The 25,278-nt window shown below is 42.8% G+C and overlaps 1 protein-coding gene across 1 annotated transcript in view; it reads right to left on the reverse strand.

Moving 5' to 3' along the window:
- TG (thyroglobulin) overlaps nucleotides 1-25,278 on the reverse strand; it is a 326,211-nt gene that overhangs the window by 168,891 nt on the left and 132,042 nt on the right. Inside the window, 2 exon segments of the mRNA XM_088449710.1 lie at nucleotides 122-292; nucleotides 1,902-2,051. Of these exon segments, the coding sequence (XP_088305836.1) occupies nucleotides 122-292; nucleotides 1,902-2,051 (321 nt within the window).

Raw genomic sequence — 25,278 nt, forward strand, 5'->3', positions numbered from 1 at the left:
TATAAATAAAGGAAGACTTGAGGAATTCCCGCAACGGCTGCAGCTGGCAGCCTATGACGTAAGCCCCTCAGACTAGGTAACTCGGCATATATTATAGACATTAATATAAACATACACTCACATGAGCACTGATCATTTGTGAGCTCCAGGTCACTTTCGGTCCACTGTAACTTCTCGCCGGAGCTGGCAGCACAGAAATACTTGTTAGTTGCCTGGTCCCTCTGGGACAGGAGGTATTGCCCCTTGTCATCACAGATGAGCCCACGTTCATTCCTCTGGCAGCTTGTGACGCCTGGTACGAGAACACAGGAGCTACATAAGTAGCAGCAATAATACAGGTGTAAACAGACATGGTAGTATAACATGGAAACGGGGATACAGCATGACACTTGCTGAATCATCACATTACTTTGTGCTGCGGGGCCCCCGACGGTCTACTGGGCAAGGCTGGCACTAGACAGCGCATGGCCATGAGCCATTACTGTTGAGGTATTCCTATGGAAGGCTGTGGGGAACCCATCTCCCTTGTCAAACTTACACGTGTTACATACAGTTTTCACCATTGGGTGGTGCATATGGGCCATTACAATATTTTGCTATGGGGCCTTCAAATACCTAGTTACACCCCTGATGTAGCCTATAGGCTACAATAGCTGACGCTATCTAAAGATGACGTTAGACCGGGTCCAAGCTATGGAATGGAAACCGTTCTGGAGCTTGGTACACATTAACAATATAGCGGCCTCCATAGACAGCTATTGCGATTAGAAACTACAAAACAGAATGCTCCCAAAATCTGCTGTGGAATCCCCATCTTACATCCTGGGGATACTTACATTTTGCAGACGCTTTCGGGGGATTTCCTGCAAAATCTGTTTAATGGAGTGATAAGCGTGAGGGGCACTGGACAGCAGCAGATACTGTACTTGGAAACTCTTAAAAATGTATTTTGAACCTTTATATTTGCAATCCTTAAGGGAGCCCCACACCTGATCACATATCGCCCTTGGGTGGGAGTTGGCTCTATGGGTCAGCTCAATCAGCTGTACTAAGGTCACCTGGGACTAACAACATGGAAAGGTGGCAGCTTTCTGCTCTGGCAGTAGAAATCTATTCTAGTGACACAAGTTGGGGCAATAGTGGTGTATACTGCATGGTACCTTACTGGCTTGTCAGCGACTCCAGTACAATCAGGTGTCAGAACCGCATATTGTAGTCTGAGAGCGAAGACCGATTGTATAGTATCAGAAAATCTCTGCTCAAGTCAACTTCATAAAAGTATAATTCGTGACCAGGCAAATAAAGCAAAAATATAGCCCGCTGCAATAAATATTCTTGCCCCCAAGGTCCATCTATTCAGTAATTTTAATTGTTTACAGAAGGCTTAAAAACGCACCTCCCACCACCGGCTGCGTAATCTGGCAAAAGTAGACGCCGACTTTCCAGTGTCAGTTTGCAAAAACAATACATACTGAATTGCACACAAATGGGCGCCTGTGTGCGTAACGAGAGGCCAGGCATGCCCACATGTACCCACCTTTGCAGTACATGAATTAGAATTTGGTAGCAACTTTCATGGAAATCAGCCAGCACTCAGCAACGTGCATCAACTAACCACAGCTGGTACATAAAATAAATACATACATTTATGTCGCCATAACATACACTATAAGGAATTAAAAAGGAGAACAAAAAGCTGATGTTCTGTATTATTTGCACATCTGACAAAGAACGTTGAAGTAAGACAACAATTGAGAGTTCCGCTTTTAAGTTTGGGATAACCTGTAGTGAGTGAGGCAACACTCCTGTACCCCGTGTGTATACACATTGTGTAGCGGACAAGGCAGTCATTTCTAATACACAATCCATAGTCCTCTGGGTGAGTTACCCGTCACACTCACACTGGCTCTGGGTGTAAGCTCCAGCGTAGGCTGTGGTAGTGCCCACTCGGCATCTCTGGCAAGTACTGCTGCCAGCCTTCTCCTGATATGATCCCACCGCACAAGGGGTGCAGGCCCCATTCTCAGAGTAACTCCCGGCTGGACAAATTCCTGTAAGAAAATGGACATCAGTGAGAGTAATATAGATATATAGGATGATATTAGCGCCTCCTGCAGGTAGAGCGTCAGGGGCAAACGCAGGAGTTCTAGAGGGAGTTTCCAAATGCTTGATCTGGAAACTAGTGCGGCCAGCCCATGAGGAGGGCATAACTAGCACGTAACAACCTATAGTCTGCCTTATAAAGACTGCGGTGTATGTAATACATTAGACATATACAGGACCAGTGATCACAGTAACCCGTTATATGCGGCAGTAGGACCAGCCATACATAGTGCAGTGTATGTAATACATCAGACATATACAGGACCAGTGATCACAGTAACCTGTTATATGCGGCAGTAGGACCAGCCATACATAGTGCAGTGTATAATACATCAGACATATACAGGACCAGTGATCACAGTAACCCGTTATATGCAGCAGTAGGACCAGCCATACATAGTGCAGTGTATGTAATATATCAGACATATACAGGACCAGTGATCACAGTAACCTGTTATATGAGGCAGTAGGACCAGCCATACATAGTGCAGTGTATGTAATACATCAGACATATACAGGACCAGTGATCACAGTAACCTGTTATATGTGGCAGTAGGACCAGCCATACATAGTGCAGTGTATGTAATACATCAGACATATACAGGACCAGTGATCACAGTAACCCGTTATATGCAGCAGTAGGACCAGCCATACATAGTGCAGTGTATGTAATATATCAGACATATACAGGACCAGTGATCACAGTAACCTGTTATATGTGGCAGTAGGACCAGCCATACATAGTGCAGCGTATGTAAAACATCAGACATATACAGGACCAGTGATCACAGTAACCTGTTATATGAGGCAGTAGGACCAGCCATACATAGTGCAGTGTATGTAATACATCAGACATATACAGGACCAGTGATCACAGTAACCTGTTATATGCGGCAGTAGGACCAGCCATACATAGTGCAGTGTATAATACATCAGACATATACAGGACCAGTGATCACAGTAACCCGTTATATGCAGCAGTAGGACCAGCCATACATAGTGCAGTGTATGTAATATATCAGACATATACAGGACCAGTGATCACAGTAACCTGTTATATGAGGCAGTAGGACCAGCCATACATAGTGCAGTGTATGTAATACATCAGACATATACAGGACCAGTGATCACAGTAACCTGTTATATGTGGCAGTAGGACCAGCCATACATAGTGCAGTGTATGTAATACATCAGACATATACAGGACCAGTGATCACAGTAACCCGTTATATGCAGCAGTAGGACCAGCCATACATAGTGCAGTGTATGTAATATATCAGACATATACAGGACCAGTGATCACAGTAACCTGTTATATGTGGCAGTAGGACCAGCCATACATAGTGCAGCGTATGTAAAACATCAGACATATACAGGACCAGTGATCACAGTAACCTGTTATATGAGGCAGTAGGACCAGCCATACATAGTGCAGTGTATGTAATACATCAGACATATACAGGGCCAGTGATCACAGTAACCTGTTATATGAGGCAGTAGGACCAGCCATACATAGTGCAGTGTATGTAATACATCAGACATATACAGGGCCAGTGATCACAGTAACCTGTTATATGAGGCAGTAGGACCAGCCATACATAGTGCAGTGTATGTAATACATCAGACATATACAGGAAAAGTGATCACAGTAACCTGTTATATGAGGCAGTAGGACCAGCCATACATAGTGCAGTGTATAATACATCAGACATATACAGGACCAGTGATCACAGTAACCCGTTATATGCAGCAGTAGGACCAGCCATACATAGTGCAGTGTATGTAATATATCAGACATATACAGGACCAGTGATCACAGTAACCTGTTATATGAGGCAGTAGGACCAGCCATACATAGTGCAGTGTATGTAATACATCAGACATATACAGGACCAGTGATCACAGTAACATGTTATATAGGGCAGTAGGGACCAGCCATACATAGTGCAGTGTATGTAATACATCAGACATATACAGGACCAGTGATCACAGTAACCTGTTATATGCGGCAGTAGGACCAGCCATACATAGTGCAGTGTATGTAATACATCAGACATATACAGGACCAGTGATCACAGTAACCTGTTATATGCGGCAGTAGGACCAGCCATACATAGTGCAGAGTATGTAATACATCAGACATATACAGGACCAGTGATCACAGTAACCTGTTATATAGGGCAGTAGGACCAGCCATACATAGTGCAGTGTATGTAATACATCAGACATATACAGGGCCAGTGATCACAGTAACACGTTATATGAGGCAGTAGGACCAGCCATACATAGTGCAGTGTATGTAATACATCCTATATATACAGGGCCAGTGATCACAGTAACACGTTATATAAGGCAGTAGGACCAGCCATACATAGTGCAGTGTATGTAATACATCAGATATATACAGGGCCAGTGATCACAGTAACCTGTTATATGTGGCAGTAGGACCAGCCATACATAGTGCAGTGTACGTAATACATCAGACATATACAAGATCAGTGATCACAGTACCCTGTTATATGTGGCAGTAGGACCAGCCATACATAGTGCAGTGTATGTAATACATCAGACATATACAGGACCAGTGATCACAGTAACATGTTATATGTGGCAATAGGACCAGCCATACATAGTGCAGTGTATGTAATACATCAGACATATACAGGACCAGTGATCACAGTAACCTGTTATATGCGGCAGTAGGACCAGCCATACATAGTGCAGTGTATGTAATACATCAGACATATACAGGACCAGTGATCACAGTAACCTGTTATATGTGGCAGTAGGACCAGCCATACATAGTGCAGTGTATGTAATACATCAGACATATACAGGACCAGTGATCACAGTAACCTGTTATATGCGGGAGTAGGACCAGCCGTACATAGTGCAGTGTATGTAATACATCAGACATATACACGGCCAGTGATCACAGTAACCTGTTATATGCGGGAGTAGGACCAGCCATACATAGTGCAGTGTGTATAATACATCAGACATATACAGGACCAGTGATCACAGTAACCTGTTATATGTGGCAGTAGGACCAGCCATACATAGTGCAGTGTATGTAATACATCAGACATATACAGGACCAGCGATCACAGTAACCCGTTATATGTGGCAGTAGGACCAGCCATACATAGTGCAGTGTATGTAATACATCAGACATATACAGGACCAGCGATCACAATAACCTGTTATATGCGGCAGTAGGACCAGCCACACATAGTGCAGTGTATGTAATACATCAGACATATACAGGGCCAGTGATCACAGTAACATGTTATATGTGGCAGTAGGACCAGCCATACATAGTGCAGTGTATGTAATACATCAGACATATACAGGACCAGTGATCACAGTAACCTGTTATATGCGGCAGTAGGACCAGCCATACATAGTGCAGTGTATGTAATACATCAGACATATACAGGACCAGTGATCACAGTAACCTGTTATATGTGGCTGTAGGACCAGCCATACATAGTGCAGTGTATGTAATACATCAGACATATACAGGGCCAGTGATCACAGTAACACGTTATATGAGGCAGTAGGACCAGCCATACATAGTGCAGTGTATGTAATACATCCTATATATACAGGGCCAGTGATCACAGTAACACGTTATATAAGGCAGTAGGACCAGCCATACATAGTGCAGTGTACGTAATACATCAGATATATACAGGGCCAGTGATCACAGTAACCTGTTATATGTGGCAGTAGGACCAGCCATACATAGTGCAGTGTACGTAATACATCAGACATATACAAGATCAGTGATCACAGTACCCTGTTATATGTGGCAGTAGGACCAGCCATACATAGTGCAGTGTATGTAATACATCAGACATATACAGGACCAGTGATCACAGTAACATGTTATATGTGGCAGTAGGACCAGCCATACATAGTGCAGTGTATGTAATACATCAGACATATACAGGACCAGTGATCACAGTAACCTGTTATATGCGGCAGTAGGACCAGCCATACATAGTGCAGTGTATGTAATACATCAGACATATACAGGACCAGTGATCACAGTAACCTGTTATATGTGGCAGTAGGACCAGCCATACATAGTGCAGTGTATGTAATACATCAGACATATACAGGACCAGTGATCACAGTAACCTGTTATATGCGGCAGTAGGACCAGCCATACATAGTGCAGTGTATGTAATACATCAGACATATACAGGACCAGTGATCACAGTAACCTGTTATATGGGGCAGTAGGACCAGCCATACATAGTCCAGTGTATGTAATACATCAGACATATACAGGGCCAGTGATCACAGTAACACGTTATATGAGGCAGTAGGACCAGCCATACATAGTGCAGTGTATGTAATACATCCTATATATACAGGGCCAGTGATCACAGTAACACGTTATATAAGGCAGGAGGACCAGCCATACATAGTGCAGTGTATGTAATACATCAGATATATACAGGGCCAGTGATCACAGTAACCTGTTATATGTGGCAGTAGGACCAGCCATACATAGTGCAGTGTACGTAATACATCAGACATATACAAGATCAGTGATCACAGTACCCTGTTATATGTGGCAGTAGGACCAGCCATACATAGTGCAGTGTATGTAATACATCAGACATATACAGGACCAGTGATCACAGTAACATGTTATATGTGGCAGTAGGACCAGCCATACATAGTGCAGTGTATGTAATACATCAGACATATACAGGACCAGTGATCACAGTAACCTGTTATATGCGGCAGTAGGACCAGCCATACATAGTGCAGTGTATGTAATACATCAGACATATACAGGACCAGTGATCACAGTAACCTGTTATATGTGGCAGTAGGACCAGCCATACATAGTGCAGTGTATGTAATACATCAGACATATACAGGACCAGTGATCACAGTAACCTGTTATATGCGGGAGTAGGACCAGCCGTACATAGTGCAGTGTATGTAATACATCAGACATATACACGGCCAGTGATCACAGTAACCTGTTATATGCGGGAGTAGGACCAGCCATACATAGTGCAGTGTGTATAATACATCAGACATATACAGGACCAGTGATCACAGTAACCTGTTATATGTGGCAGTAGGACCAGCCATACATAGTGCAGTGTATGTAATACATCAGACATATACAGGACCAGCGATCACAATAACCCGTTATATGCGGCAGTAGGACCAGCCATACATAGTGCAGTGTATGTAATACATCAGACATATACAGGACCAGCGATCACAATAACCCGTTATATGCGGCAGTAGGACCAGCCATACATAGTGCAGTGTATGTAATACATCAGACATATACAGGACCAGTGATCAGAATAACCTGTTATATGCGGCAGTAGGACCAGCCATACATAGTGCAGTGTATGTAATACATCAGACATATACAGGGCCAGTGATCACAGTAACATGTTATATGTGGCAGTAGGACCAGCCATACATAGTGCAGTGTATGTAATACATCAGACATATACAGGACCAGTGATCACAGTAACCTGTTATATGCGGCAGTAGGACCAGCCATACATAGTGCAGTGTATGTAATACATCAGACATATACAGGACCAGTGATCACAGTAACCTGTTATATGCTGCAGTAGGACCAGCCGTACATAGTGCAGTGTATGTAATACATCAGACATATACAGGACCAGTGATCACAGTTACCTGTTATATGCGGCAGTAGGACCAGCCGTACATAGTGCAGTGTATGTAATACATCAGACATATACAGGGCCAGTGATCACAGTAACCTGTTATATGCGGCAGTAGGACCAGCCATACATAGTGCAGTGTATGTAATACATCAGACATATACAGGACCAGTGATCACAGTACCTGTTATATGCGGCAGTAGGACCAGCCGTATATAGTGTAGTGTATGTAATACATCAGACATTTACAGGACCAGTGATCACAGTAACCTGTTATATGCGGCAGTAGGACCAGCCGTATATAGTGCAGTATATGTAATACATCAGACATATACAGGACCAGTGATCACAGTAACCAGTTATATATGCGGCAGTAGGATCAGCCGTACATAGTGCAGTGTATGTAATACATCAGACATATACAGGGCCAGTGATCACAGTAACACGTTATATGCGGCAGTAGGACCAGCCATACATAGTGCAGTGTATGTAATACATCAGACATATACAGGACCAGTGATCACAGTAACCTGTTATATGAGGCAGTAGGACCAGTCATACATAGTGCAGTGTATGTAATACATCAGACATATACAGGGCCAGTGATCACAGTAACCGTTATATGCGGCAGTAGGACCAGCCATACATAGTGTAGTGTATGTAATACATCAGACATATACAGGACCAGTGATCACAGTAACCCGTTATATGCGGCAGTAGGGCCAGCCATACATAGTGCAGTGTATGTAATACATCAGACATATACAGGGCCAGTGATCACAGTAACCCGTTATATGCGGCAGTAGGACCAGCCGTACATAGTGCAGTGTATGTAATACATCAGATATATACAGGGCCAGTGATCACAGTAACACGTTATATGCGGCAGCAGGACCAGCCGTACATACTGCAGTGTATGTAATACATCAGACATATACAGGACCAGTGATCACAGTAACACGTTATATGCGGCAGTAGGACCAGCCGAACATACTGCAGTGTATGTAATACATCAGACATATACAGGACCAGTGATCACAGTAACACGTTATATGCGGCAGTAGTACCAGCCATACATAGTGCAGTGTATGTAATACATCCTATATATACAGGGCCAGTGATCACAGTAACACATTATATAAGGCAGTAGGACCAGCCATACATAGTGCAGTGTATGTAATACATCAGATATATACAGGGCCAGTGATCACAGTAACCTGTTATATGTGGCAGTAGGACCAGCCATACATAGTGCAGTGTACGTAATACATCAGACATATACAAGATCAGTGATCACAGTACCCTGTTATATGTGGCAGTAGGACCAGCCATACATAGTGCAGTGTATGTAATACATCAGACATATACAGGACCAGTGATCACAGTAACATGTTATATGTGGCAGTAGGACCAGCCATACATAGTGCAGTGTATGTAATACATCAGACATATACAGGACCAGTGATCACAGTAACCTGTTATATGCGGCAGTAGGACCAGCCATACATAGTGCAGTGTATGTAATACATCAGACATATACAGGACCAGTGATCACAGTAACCTGCTATATGTGGCAGTAGGACCAGCCATACATAGTGCAGTGTATGTAATACATCAGACATATACAGGACCAGTGATCACAGTAACCTGTTATATGCGGCAGTAGGACCAGCCATACATAGTGCAGTGTATGTAATACATCAGACATATACAGGACCAGTGATCACAGTAACCTGTTATATGGGGCAGTAGGACCAGCCATACATAGTGCAGTGTATGTAATACATCAGACATATACAGGGCCAGTGATCACAGTAACACGTTATATGAGGCAGTAGGACCAGCCATACATAGTGCAGTGTATGTAATACATCCTATATATACAGGGCCAGTGATCACAGTAACACGTTATATAAGGCAGTAGGACCAGCCATACATAGTGCAGTGTATGTAATACATCAGATATATACAGGGCCAGTGATCACAGTAACCTGTTATTTGTGGCAGTAGGACCAGCCATACATAGTGCAGTGTACGTAATACATCAGACATATACAAGATCAGTGATCACAGTACCCCGTTATATGTGGCAGTAGGACCAGCCATACATAGTGCAGTGTATGTAATACATCAGACATATACAGGACCAGTGATCACAGTAACATGTTATATGTGGCAGTAGGACCAGCCATACACAGTGCAGTGTATGTAATACATCAGACATATACAGGACCAGTGATCACAGTAACCTGTTATATGCGGCAGTAGGACCAGCCATACATAGTGCAGTGTATGTAATACATCAGACATATACAGGACCTGTGATCACAGTAACCTGTTATATGTGGCAGTAGGACCAGCCGTACATAGTGCAGTGTATGTAATACATCAGACATATACAGGACCAGTGATCACAGTAACCTGTTATATGCGGGAGTAGGACCAGCCGTACATAGTGCAGTGTATGTAATACATCAGACATATACACGGCCAGTGATCACAGTAACCTGTTATATGCGGGAGTAGGACCAGCCATACATAGTGCAGTGTGTATAATACATCAGACATATACAGGACCAGTGATCACAGTAACCTGTTATATGTGGCAGTAGGACCAGCCATACATAGTGCAGTGTATGTAATACATCAAACATATACAGGACCAGCGATCACAGTAACCCGTTATATGTGGCAGTAGGACCAGCCATACATAGTGCAGTGTATGTAATACATCAGACATATACAGGACCAGCGATCACAATAACCTGTTATATGCGGCAGTAGGACCAGCCACACATAGTGCAGTGTATGTAATACATCAGACATATACAGGACCAGCGATCACAATAACCCGTTATATGCGGCAGTAGGAAGAGCCATACATAGTGCAGTGTATGTAATACATCAGACATATACAGGACCTGTGATCAGAATAACCTGTTATATGCGGCAGTAGGACCATCCATACATAGTGCAGTGTATGTAATACATCAGACATATACAGGACCAGTGATCACAGTAACCTGTTATATGTGGCTGTAGGACTAGCCATACATAGTGCAGTGTATGTAATACATCAGACATATACAGGGCCAGTGATCACAGTAACACGTTATATGAGGCAGTAGGACCAGCCATACATAGTGCAGTGTATGTAATACATCCTATATATACAGGGCCAGTGATCACAGTAACACGTTATATAAGGCAGTAGGACCAGCCATACATAGTGCAGTGTATGTAATACATCAGATATATACAGGGCCAGTGATCACAGTAACCTGTTATATGTGGCAGTAGGACCAGCCATACATAGTGCAGTGTATGTAATACATCAGACATATACAGGGCCAGTGATCACAGTAACATGTTATATGTGGCAGTAGGACCAGCCATACATAGTGCAGTGTATGTAATATATCAGACATATACAGGACCAGTGATCACAGTAACCTGTTATATGCGGCAGTAGGACCAGCCATACATAGTGCAGTGTATGTAATACATCAGACATATACAGGACCAGTGATCACAGTAACCTGTTATATGTGGCTGTAGGACCAGCCATACATAGTGCAGTGTATGTAATACATCAGACATATACAGGGCCAGTGATCACAGTAACACGTTATATGAGGCAGTAGGACCAGCCATACATAGTGCAGTGTATGTAATACATCCTATATATACAGGGCCAGTGATCACAGTAACACGTTATATAAGGCAGTAGGACCAGCCATACATAGTGCAGTGTATGTAATACATCAGATATATACAGGGCCAGTGATCACAGTAACCTGTTATATGTGGCAGTAGGACCAGCCATACATAGTGCAGTGTACGTAATACATCAGACATATACAAGATCAGTGATCACAGTACCCTGTTATATGTGGCAGTAGGACCAGCCATACATAGTGCAGTGTATGTAATACATCAGACATATACAGGACCAGTGATCACAGTAACATGTTATATGTGGCAGTAGGACCAGCCATACATAGTGCAGTGTATGTAATACATCAGACATATACAGGACCAGTGATCACAGTAACCTGTTATATGCGGCAGTAGGACCAGCCATACATAGTGCAGTGTATGTAATACATCAGACATATACAGGACCAGTGATCACAGTAACCTGTTATATGTGGCAGTAGGACCAGCCATACATAGTGCAGTGTATGTAATACATCAGACATATACAGGACCAGTGATCACAGTAACCTGTTATATGCGGCAGTAGGACCAGCCATACATAGTGCAGTGTATGTAATACATCAGACATATACAGGACCAGTGATCACAGTAACCTGTTATATGGGGCAGTAGGACCAGCCATACATAGTGCAGTGTATGTAATACATCAGACATATACAGGGCCAGTGATCACAGTAACACGTTATATGAGGCAGTAGGACCAGCCATACATAGTGCAGTGTATGTAATACATCCTATATATACAGGGCCAGTGATCACAGTAACACGTTATATAAGGCAGGAGGACCAGCCATACATAGTGCAGTGTATGTAATATATCAGACATATACAGGACCAGTGATCACAGTAACCTGTTATATGAGGCAGTAGGACCAGCCATACATAGTGCAGTGTATGTAATACATCAGACATATACAGGACCAGTGATCACAGTAACATGTTATATAGGGCAGTAGGGACCAGCCATACATAGTGCAGTGTATGTAATACATCAGACATATACAGGACCAGTGATCACAGTAACCTGTTATATGCGGCAGTAGGACCAGCCATACATAGTGCAGTGTATGTAATACATCAGACATATACAGGACCAGTGATCACAGTAACCTGTTATATAGGGCAGTAGGACCAGCCATACATAGTGCAGTGTATGTAATACATCAGACATATACAGGGCCAGTGATCACAGTAACACGTTATATGAGGCAGTAGGACCAGCCATACATAGTGCAGTGTATGTAATACATCCTATATATACAGGGCCAGTGATCACAGTAACACGTTATATAAGGCAGTAGGACCAGCCATACATAGTGCAGTGTATGTAATACATCAGATATATACAGGGCCAGTGATCACAGTAACCTGTTATATGTGGCAGTAGGACCAGCCATACATAGTGCAGTGTACGTAATACATCAGACATATACAAGATCAGTGATCACAGTACCCTGTTATATGTGGCAGTAGGACCAGCCATACATAGTGCAGTGTATGTAATACATCAGACATATACAGGACCAGTGATCACAGTAACATGTTATATGTGGCAATAGGACCAGCCATACATAGTGCAGTGTATGTAATACATCAGACATATACAGGACCAGTGATCACAGTAACCTGTTATATGCGGCAGTAGGACCAGCCATACATAGTGCAGTGTATGTAATACATCAGACATATACAGGACCAGTGATCACAGTAACCTGTTATATGTGGCAGTAGGACCAGCCATACATAGTGTAGTGTATGTAATACATCAGACATATACAGGACCAGTGATCACAGTAACCTGTTATATGCGGGAGTAGGACCAGCCGTACATAGTGCAGTGTATGTAATACATCAGACATATACACGGCCAGTGATCACAGTAACCTGTTATATGCGGGAGTAGGACCAGCCATACATAGTGCAGTGTGTATAATACATCAGACATATACAGGACCAGTGATCACAGTAACCTGTTATATGTGGCAGTAGGACCAGCCATACATAGTGCAGTGTATGTAATACATCAGACATATACAGGGCCAGTGATCACAGTAACATGTTATATGTGGCAGTAGGACCAGCCATACATAGTGCAGTGTATGTAATACATCAGACATATACAGGACCAGTGATCACAGTAACCTGTTATATGCGGCAGTAGGACCAGCCATACATAGTGCAGTGTATGTAATACATCAGACATATACAGGACCAGTGATCACAGTAACCTGTTATATGTGGCTGTAGGACCAGCCATACATAGTGCAGTGTATGTAATACATCAGACATATACAGGGCCAGTGATCACAGTAACACGTTATATGAGGCAGTAGGACCAGCCATACATAGTGCAGTGTATGTAATACATCAGACATATACAGGGCCAGTGATCACAGTAACACGTTATATGAGGCAGTAGGACCAGCCATACATAGTGCAGTGTATGTAATACATCCTATATATACAGGGCCAGTGATCACAGTAACACGTTATATAAGGCAGTAGGACCAGCCATACATAGTGCAGTGTATGTAATACATCAGACATATACAGGACCAGTGATCACAGTAACATGTTATATGTGGCAGTAGGACCAGCCATACATAGTGCAGTGTATGTAATACATCAGACATATACAGGACCAGTGATCACAGTAACCTGTTATATGCGGCAGTAGGACCAGCCATACATAGTGCAGTGTATGTAATACATCAGACATATACAGGACCAGTGATCACAGTAACCTGTTATATGTGGCAGTAGGACCAGCCATACATAGTGCAGTGTATGTAATACATCAGACATATACAGGACCAGCGATCACAGTAACCCGTTATATGTGGCAGTAGGACCAGCCATACATAGTGCAGTGTATGTAATACATCAGACATATACAGGACCAGCGATCACAATAACCTGTTATATGCGGCAGTAGGACGAGCCACACATAGTGCAGTGTATGTAATACATCAGACATATACAGGGCCAGTGATCACAGTAACATGTTATATGTGGCAGTAGGACCAGCCATACATAGTGCAGTGTATGTAATACATCAGACATATACAGGACCAGTGATCACAGTAACCTGTTATATGCGGCAGTAGGACCAGCCATACATAGTGCAGTGTATGTAATACATCAGACATATACAGGACCAGTGATCACAGTAACCTGTTATATGTGGCTGTAGGACCAGCCATACATAGTGCAGTGTATGTAATACATCAGACATATACAGGGCCAGTGATCACAGTAACACGTTATATGAGGCAGTAGGACCAGCCATACATAGTGCAGTGTATGTAATACATCCTATATATACAGGGCCAGTGATCACAGTAACACGTTATATAAGGCAGTAGGACCAGCCATACATAGTGCAGTGTACGTAATACATCAGATATATACAGGGCCAGTGATCACAGTAACCTGTTATATGTGGCAGTAGGACCAGCCATACATAGTGCAGTGTACGTAATACATCAGACATATACAAGATCAGTGATCACAGTACCCTGTTATATGTGGCAGTAGGACCAGCCATACATAGTGCAGTGTATGTAATACATCAGACATATACAGGACCAGTGATCACAGTAACATGTTATATGTGGCAGTAGGACCAGCCATACATAGTGCAGTGTATGTAATACATCAGACATATACAGGACCAGTGATCACAGTAACCTGTTATATGCGGCAGTAGGACCAGCCATACATAGTGCAGTGTATGTAATACATCAGACATATACAGGACCAGTGATCACAGTAACCTGTTATATGTGGCAGTAGGACCAGCCATACATAGTGCAGTGTATGTAATACATCAGACATATACAGGACCAGTGATCACAGTAACCTGTTATATGCGGCAGTAGGACCAGCCATACATAGTGCAGTGTATGTAATACATCAGACATATACAGGACCAGTGATCACAGTAACCTGTTATATGGGGCAGTAGGACCAGCCATACATAGTCCAGTGTATGTAATACATCAGACATATACAGGGCCAGTGATCACAGTAACACGTTATATGAGGCAGTAGGACCAGCCATACATAGTGCAGTGTATGTAATACATCCTATATATACAGGGCCAGTGATCACAGTAACACGTTATATAAGGCAGGAGGACCAGCCATACATAGTGCAGTGTATGTAATACATCAGATATATACAGGGCCAGTGATCACAGTAACCTGTTATATGTGGCAGTAGGACCAGCCATACATAGTGCAGTGTACGTAATACATCAGACATATACAAGATCAGTGATCACAGTACCCTGTTATATGTGGCAGTAGGACCAGCCATACATAGTGCAGTGTATGTAATACATCAGACATATACAGGACCAGTGATCACAGTAACATGTTATATGTGGCAGTAGGACCAGCCATACATAGTGCAGTGTATGTAATACATCAGACATATACAGGACCAGTGATCACAGTAACCTGTTATATGCGGCAGTAGGACCAGCCATACATAGTGCAGTGTATGTAATACATCAGACATATACAGGACCAGTGATCGCAGTAACCTGTTATATGTGGCAGTAGGACCAGCCATACATAGTGCAGTGTATGTAATACATCAGACATATACAGGACCAGTGATCACAGTAACCTGTTATATGCGGGAGTAGGACCAGCCGTACATAGTGCAGTGTATGTAATACATCAGACATATACACGGCCAGTGATCACAGTAACCTGTTATATGCGGGAGTAGGACCAGCCATACATAGTGCAGTGTGTATAATACATCAGACATATACAGGACCAGTGATCACAGTAACCTGTTATATGTGGCAGTAGGACCAGCCATACATAGTGCAGTGTATGTAATACATCAGACATATACAGGACCAGCGATCACAATAACCCGTTATATGCGGCAGTAGGACCAGCCATACATAGTGCAGTGTATGTAATACATCAGACATATACAGGACCAGCGATCACAATAACCCGTTATATGCGGCAGTAGGACCAGCCATACATAGTGCAGTGTATGTAATACATCAGACATATACAGGACCAGTGATCAGAATAACCTGTTATATGCGGCAGTAGGACCAGCCATACATAGTGCAGTGTATGTAATACATCAGACATATACAGGGCCAGTGATCACAGTAACATGTTATATGTGGCAGTAGGACCAGCCATACATAGTGCAGTGTATGTAATACATCAGACATATACAGGACCAGTGATCACAGTAACCTGTTATATGCGGCAGTAGGACCAGCCATACATAGTGCAGTGTATGTAATACATCAGACATATACAGGACCAGTGATCACAGTAACCTGTTATATGCTGCAGTAGGACCAGCCGTACATAGTGCAGTGTATGTAATACATCAGACATATACAGGACCAGTGATCACAGTTACCTGTTATATGCGGCAGTAGGACCAGCCGTACATAGTGCAGTGTATGTAATACATCAGACATATACAGGGCCAGTGATCACAGTAACCTGTTATATGCGGCAGTAGGACCAGCCATACATAGTGCAGTGTATGTAATACATCAGACATATACAGGACCAGTGATCACAGTACCTGTTATATGCGGCAGTAGGACCAGCCGTATATAGTGTAGTGTATGTAATACATCAGACATTTACAGGACCAGTGATCACAGTAACCTGTTATATGCGGCAGTAGGACCAGCCGTATATAGTGCAGTATATGTAATACATCAGACATATACAGGACCAGTGATCACAGTAACCAGTTATATATGCGGCAGTAGGATCAGCCGTACATAGTGCAGTGTATGTAATACATCAGACATATACAGGGCCAGTGATCACAGTAACACGTTATATGCGGCAGTAGGACCAGCCATACATAGTGCAGTGTATGTAATACATCAGACATATACAGGACCAGTGATCACAGTAACCTGTTATATGAGGCAGTAGGACCAGTCATACATAGTGCAGTGTGTGTAATACATCAGACATATACAGGGCCAGTGATCACAGTAACCGTTATATGCGGCAGTAGGACCAGCCATACATAGTGTAGTGTATGTAATACATCAGACATATACAGGACCAGTGATCACAGTAACCCGTTATATGCGGCAGTAGGGCCAGCCATACATAGTGCAGTGTATGTAATACATCAGACATATACAGGGCCAGTGATCACAGTAACCCGTTATATGCGGCAGTAGGACCAGCCGTACATAGTGCAGTGTATGTAATACATCAGATATATACAGGGCCAGTGATCACAGTAACACGTTATATGCGGCAGTAGGACCAGCCGTACATACTGCAGTGTATGTAATACATCAGACATATACAGGACCAGTGATCACAGTAACACGTTATATGCGGCAGAAGGACCAGCCGAACATACTGCAGTGTATGTAATACATCAGACATATACAGGACCAGTGATCACAGTAACACGTTATATGCGGCAGTAGTACCAGCCATACATAGTGCAGTGTATGTAATACATCCTATATATACAGGGCCAGTGATCACAGTAACACGTTATATAAGGCAGTAGGACCAGCCATACATAGTGCAGTGTATGTAATACATCAGATATATACAGGGCCAGTGATCACAGTAACCTGTTATATGTGGCAGTAGGACCAGCCATACATAGTGCAGTGTACGTAATACATCAGACATATACAAGATCAGTGATCACAGTACCCTGTTATATGTGGCAGTAGGACCAGCCATACATAGTGCAGTGTATGTAATACATCAGACATATACAGGACCAGTGATCACAGTAACATGTTATATGTGGCAGTAGGACCAGCCATACATAGTGCAGTGTATGTAATACATCAGACATATACAGGACCAGTGATCACAGTAACCTGTTATATGCGGCAGTAGGACCAGCCATACATAGTGCAGTGTATGTAATACATCAGACATATACAGGACCAGTGATCACAGTAACCTGCTATATGTGGCAGTAGGACCAGCCATACATAGTGCAGTGTATGTAATACATCAGACATATACAGGACCAGTGATCACAGTAACCTGTTATATGCGGCAGTAGGACCAGCCATACATAGTGCAGTGTATGTAATACATCAGACATATACAGGACCAGTGATCACAGTAACCTGTTATATGGGGCAGTAGGACCAGCCATACATAGTGCAGTGTATGTAATACATCAGACATATACAGGGCCAGTGATCACAGTAACACGTTATATGAGGCAGTAGGACCAGCCATACATAGTGCAGTGTATGTAATACATCCTATATATACAGGGCCAGTGATCACAGTAACACGTTATATAAGGCAGTAGGACCAGCCATACATAGTGCAGTGTATGTAATACATCAGATATATACAGGGCCAGTGATCACAGTAACCTGTTATTTGTGGCAGTAGGACCAGCCATACATAGTGCAGTGTACGTAATACATCAGACATATACAAGATCAGTGATCACAGTACCCCGTTATATGTGGCAGTAGGACCAGCCATACATAGTGCAGTGTATGTAATACATCAGACATATACAGGACCAGTGATCACAGTAACATGTTATATGTGGCAGTAGGACCAGCCATACACAGTGCAGTGTATGTAATACATCAGACATATACAGGACCAGTGATCACAGTAACCTGTTATATGCGGCAGTAGGACCAGCCATACATAGTGCAGTGTATGTAATACATCAGACATATACAGGACCTGTGATCACAGTAACCTGTTATATGTGGCAGTAGGACCAGCCGTACATAGTGCAGTGTATGTAATACATCAGACATATACAGGACCAGTGATCACAGTAACCTGTTATATGCGGGAGTAGGACCAGCCGTACATAGTGCAGTGTATGTAATACATCAGACATATACACGGCCAGTGATCACAGTAACCTGTTATATGCGGGAGTAGGACCAGCCATACATAGTGCAGTGTGTATAATACATCAGACATATACAGGACCAGTGATCACAGTAACCTGTTATATGTGGCAGTAGGACCAGCCACACATAGTGCAGTGTATGTAATACATCAAACATATACAGGACCAGCGATCACAGTAACCCGTTATATGTGGCAGTAGGACCAGCCATACATAGTGCAGTGTATGTAATACATCAGACATATACAGGACCAGCGATCACAATAACCTGTTATATGCGGCAGTAGGACCAGCCACACATAGTGCAGTGTATGTAATGCATCAGACATATACAGGACCAGCGATCACAATAACCCGTTATATGCGGCAGTAGGACCAGCCATACATAGTGCAGTGTATGTAATACATCAGACATATACAGGACCTGTGATCAGAATAACCTGTTATATGCGGCAGTAGGACCATCCATACATAGTGCAGTGTATGTAATACATCAGACATATACAGGACCAGTGATCACAGTAACCTGTTATATGTGGCTGTAGGACTAGCCATACATAGTGCAGTGTATGTAATACATCAGACATATACAGGGCCAGTGATCACAGTAACACGTTATATGAGGCAGTAGGACCAGCCATACATAGTGCAGTGTATGTAATACATCCTATATATACAGGGCCAGTGATCACAGTAACACGTTATATAAGGCAGTAGGACCAGCCATACATAGTGCAGTGTATGTAATACATCAGATATATACAGGGCCAGTGATCACAGTAACCTGTTATATGTGGCAGTAGGACCAGCCATACATAGTGCAGTGTATGTAATACATCAGACATATACAGGACCAGTGATCACAGTAACCTGTTATATGCGGCAGTAGCACCAGCCATACATAGTGCAGTGTATGTAATACATCAGACATATACAGGACCAGTGATCACAGTAACCTGTTATATGGGGCAGTAGGACCAGCCATACATAGTGCAGTGTATGTAATACATCAGACATATACAGGGCCAGTGATCACAGTAACACGTTATATAAGGTAGTAGGACCAGCCATACATAGTGCAGTGTATGTAATACATCAGATATATACAGGGCCAGTGATCACAGTAACCTGTTATTTGTGGCAGTAGGACCAGCCATACATAGTGCAGTGTACGTAATACATCAGACATATACAAGATCAGTGATCACAGTACCCCGTTATATGTGGCAGTAGGACCAGCCATACATAGTGCAGTGTATGTAATACATCAGACATATACAGGACCAGCGATCACAGTAACCCGTTATATGTGGCAGTAGGACCAGCCATACATAGTGCAGTGTATGTAATACATCAGACATATACAGGACCAGCGATCACAATAACCTGTTATATGCGGCAGTAGGACCAGCCACACATAGTGCAGTGTATGTAATACATCAGACATATACAGGACCAGCGATCACAATAACCCGTTATATGCGGCAGTAGGACCAGCCATACATAGTGCAGTGTATGTAATACATCAGACATATACAGGACCAGTGATCAGAATAACCTGTTATATGCGGCAGTAGGACCAGCCATACATAGTGCAGTGTATGTAATACATCAGACATATACAGGGCCAGTGATCACAGTAACATGTTATATGTGGCAGTAGGACCAGCCATACATAGTGCAGTGTATGTAATACATCAGACATATACAGGACCAGTGATCACAGTAACCTGTTATATGCGGCAGTAGGACCAGCCATACATAGTGCAGTGTATGTAATACATCAGACATATACAGGACCAGTGATCACAGTAACCTGTTATATGTGGCTGTAGGACCAGCCATACATAGTGCAGTGTATGTAATACATCAGACATATACAGGGCCAGTGATCACAGTACATGTTATATGTGGCAGTAGGACCAGCCATACATAGTGCAGTGTATGTAATACATCAGACATATACAGGACCAGTGATCACAGTAACCTGTTATATGCGGCAGTAGGACCAGCCATACATAGTGCAGTGTATGTAATACATCAGACATATACAGGACCAGTGATCACAGTAACCTGTTATATGCTGCAGTAGGACCAGCCGTACATAGTGCAGTGTATGTAATACATCAGACATATACAGGACCAGTGATCACAGTTACCTGTTATATGCGGCAGTAGGACCAGCCGTACATAGTGCAGTGTATGTAATACATCAGACATATACAGGGCCAGTGATCACAGTAACCTGTTATATGCGGCAGTAGGACCAGCCATACATAGTGCAGTGTATGTAATACATCAGACATATACAGGACCAGTGATCACAGTAACCTGTTATATGCGGCAGTAGGACCAGCCGTACATAGTGCAGTGTATGTAATACATCAGACATATACATGACCAGCGATTACAGTAACCTGTTATATATGCGGCAGTAGGATCAACCGTACATAGTGCAGTGTATGTAATACATCAGATATATACAGGGCCAGTGATCACAGTAACCTGTTATATGTGGCAGTAGGACCAGCCATACATAGTGCAGTGTATGTAATACATCAGACATATACAGGACCAGTGATCACAGTAACCTGTTATATGCGGCAGTAGGACCAGCCATACATAGTGCAGTGTATGTAATACATCAGACATATACAGGACCAGTGATCACAGTAACCTGTTATATGGGGCAGTAGGACCAGCCATACATAGTGCAGTGTATGTAATACATCAGACATATACAGGGCCAGTGATCACAGTAACACGTTATATAAGGTAGTAGGACCAGCCATACATAGTGCAGTGTATGTAATACATCAGATATATATAGGGCCAGTGATCACAGTAACCTGTTATTTGTGGCAGTAGGACCAGCCATACATAGTGCAGTGTACGTAATACATCAGACATATACAAGATCAGTGATCACAGTACCCCGTTATATGTGGCAGTAGGACCAGCCATACATAGTGCAGTGTATGTAATACATCAGACATATACAGGACCAGCGATCACAGTAACCCGTTATATGTGGCAGTAGGACCAGCCATACATAGTGCAGTGTATGTAATACATCAGACATATACAGGACCAGCGATCACAATAACCTGTTATATGCGGCAGTAGGACCAGCCACACATAGTGCAGTGTATGTAATACATCAGACATATACAGGACCAGCGATCACAATAACCCGTTATATGCGGCAGTAGGACCAGCCATACATAGTGCAGTGTATGTAATACATCAGACATATACAGGACCAGCGATCAGAATAACCTGTTATATGCGGCAGTAGGACCAGCCATACATAGTGCAGTGTATGTAATACATCAGACATATACAGGGCCAGTGATCACAGTAACCTGTTATATGCGGCAGTAGGACCAGCCATACATAGTGCAGTGTATGTAATACATCAGACATATACAGGACCAGTGAGCACAGTAACCTGTTATATGCGGCAGTAGGACCAGCCATACATAGTGCAGTGTATGTAATACATCAGACATATACAGGACCAGTGATCACAGTAACCTGTTATATGCGGCATTAGGACCAGCCGTACATAGTGCAGTGTATGTAATACATCAGACATATACAGGACCAGTGATCACAGTAACCCATTATATGCGGCAGTAGGACCAGCCATACATAGTGCAGTGTATGTAATACATCAGACATATACAGGGCCAGTGATCACAGTAACCCGTTATATGCGGCAGTAGGACTAGCCGTACATAGTGCAGTGTATGTAATACATCAGACATATACACGGCCAGTGATCACAGTAACCTGTTATATGCGGGAGTAGGACCAGCCATACATAGTGCAGTGTATGTAATACATCAGACATATACAGGACCAGTGATCACAGTAACCTGATATATGTGGCATTAGGACCAGCCATTCATAGTGCAGTGTATGTAATACATCAGACATATACAGGGCCAGTGATCACAGTAACCTGTTATATGTGGCAGTAGGGCCAGCCATACATAGTGCAGTGTATGTAATACATCAGACATATACAGGACCAGTGCTCACAGTAACATGTTATATGTGGCAGTAGGACCAGCCATACATAGTGCAGTGTATGTAATACATCAGACATATACAGGGACCAGTGATCACAGTAACCTGTTATATGAGGCAGTAGGACCAGCCATACATAGTGCAGTGTATGTAATACATCAGATATATACAGGGCCAGTGATCACAGTAACACGTTATATGTGGCAGTAGGACCAGCCATACATAGTGCAGTGTATGTAATGCATCAGACATATACAGGACCAGTGATCACAGTAACACGTTATATACGGCAGTAGGACCAGCCATACGTAGTGCGGTGTATGTAATACATCAGACATATACAGGATCAGTGATCACAGTAACATGTTATATACGGCAGTAGGACCAGCCATACATAGTGCAGTGTATGTAATACATCAGACATATGCAGGATCAGTGATCACAGTAACCCGTTATATGCGGCAGTAGGACCAGCCATACATAGTGCAGTGTATGTAATACATCAGACATATGCAGGGCCAGTGATCACAGTAACCCGTTATATGCGGAAGTAGGACCAGCCATACATAGTGCAGTGTATGTAATACATCAGACATATACAGGACAAGTGATCACAGTAACCTGTTATATGCGGCAGTAGGACCAGCCATACATAGTGCAGTGTATGTAATACATCCGACATATACCGGACCAGTGATCACAGTAACATGTTATATGTGGCAGTAGGACAAGCCATACATAGTGCCGTGTATGTAATACATCAGACATATACAGGACCAGTGATCACAGTTACCTGTTATATGTGGCAGTAGGACTAGCCATACATAGTGCAGTGTATGTAATATATCAGACATTTACAGGACCAGTGATCACAGTAACAAGTTATATGAGGCAGTAGGACCAGCCATACATAGTGCAGTGTATGTAATACATCAGACATATACAGGACCAGTGATCACAGTAACCTGTTATATGAGGCAGTAGGACCAGCCATACATAGTGCAGTGTATGTAATATATCAGACATATACAGGACCAGTGATCACAGTAACAAGTTATATGAGGCAGTAGGACCAGCCATACATAGTGCAGTGTATGTAATACTTCAGACATATACAGGACCAGTGATCACAGTAACACGTTATATGCGGCAGTAGGACCAGCGATACATAGTGCAGTGTATTTAATACATCAGACATATACAGGACCAGTGATCACAGTAACCCGTTATATGCGGCAGTAGGACCAGCCATACATAGTGTAGTGTATGTAATATATCAGACATATACAGGACCAGTGATCACAGTTACCTGTTATATGCGGCTGTAGGACCAGCCATACATAGTGCAGTGAATGTAATACATCAGATATATACAGGGCCAGTGATCACAGTAACACGTTATATTTGGCAGTAGGACCAGCCATACATAGTGCAGTGTACATAATACATCAGACATATACAGGGCCAGTAATCACAGTAACATGTTATATGCGGCAGTAGGACCAGCCATACATAGTGCAGTGTATGTAATAAATCAGACATATACAGGACCAGTGATCACAGTAACACGTTATATGAGGCAGTAGGACCAGCCATATATAGTGCAGTGTATGTAATATATCAGTCATATACAGGGCCAGTGATCACAGTAACCTGTTATATGTGGCAGTAGGACCAGCCATACATAGTGCAGTGTATGTAATAAATCAGACATATACAGGACCAGTGATCACAGTAACACGTTATATGAGGCAGTAGGACCAGCCATATATAGTGCAGTGTATGTAATATATCAGTCATATACAGGGCCAGTGATCACAGTAACCTGTTATATGTGGCAGTAGG

Source organism: Taudactylus pleione, unplaced genomic scaffold (assembly GCF_031769625.1).
Source record: "Taudactylus pleione unplaced genomic scaffold, aTauple2 ptg000493l, whole genome shotgun sequence".
Lineage (NCBI taxonomy): Eukaryota > Metazoa > Chordata > Amphibia > Anura > Myobatrachidae > Taudactylus > Taudactylus pleione.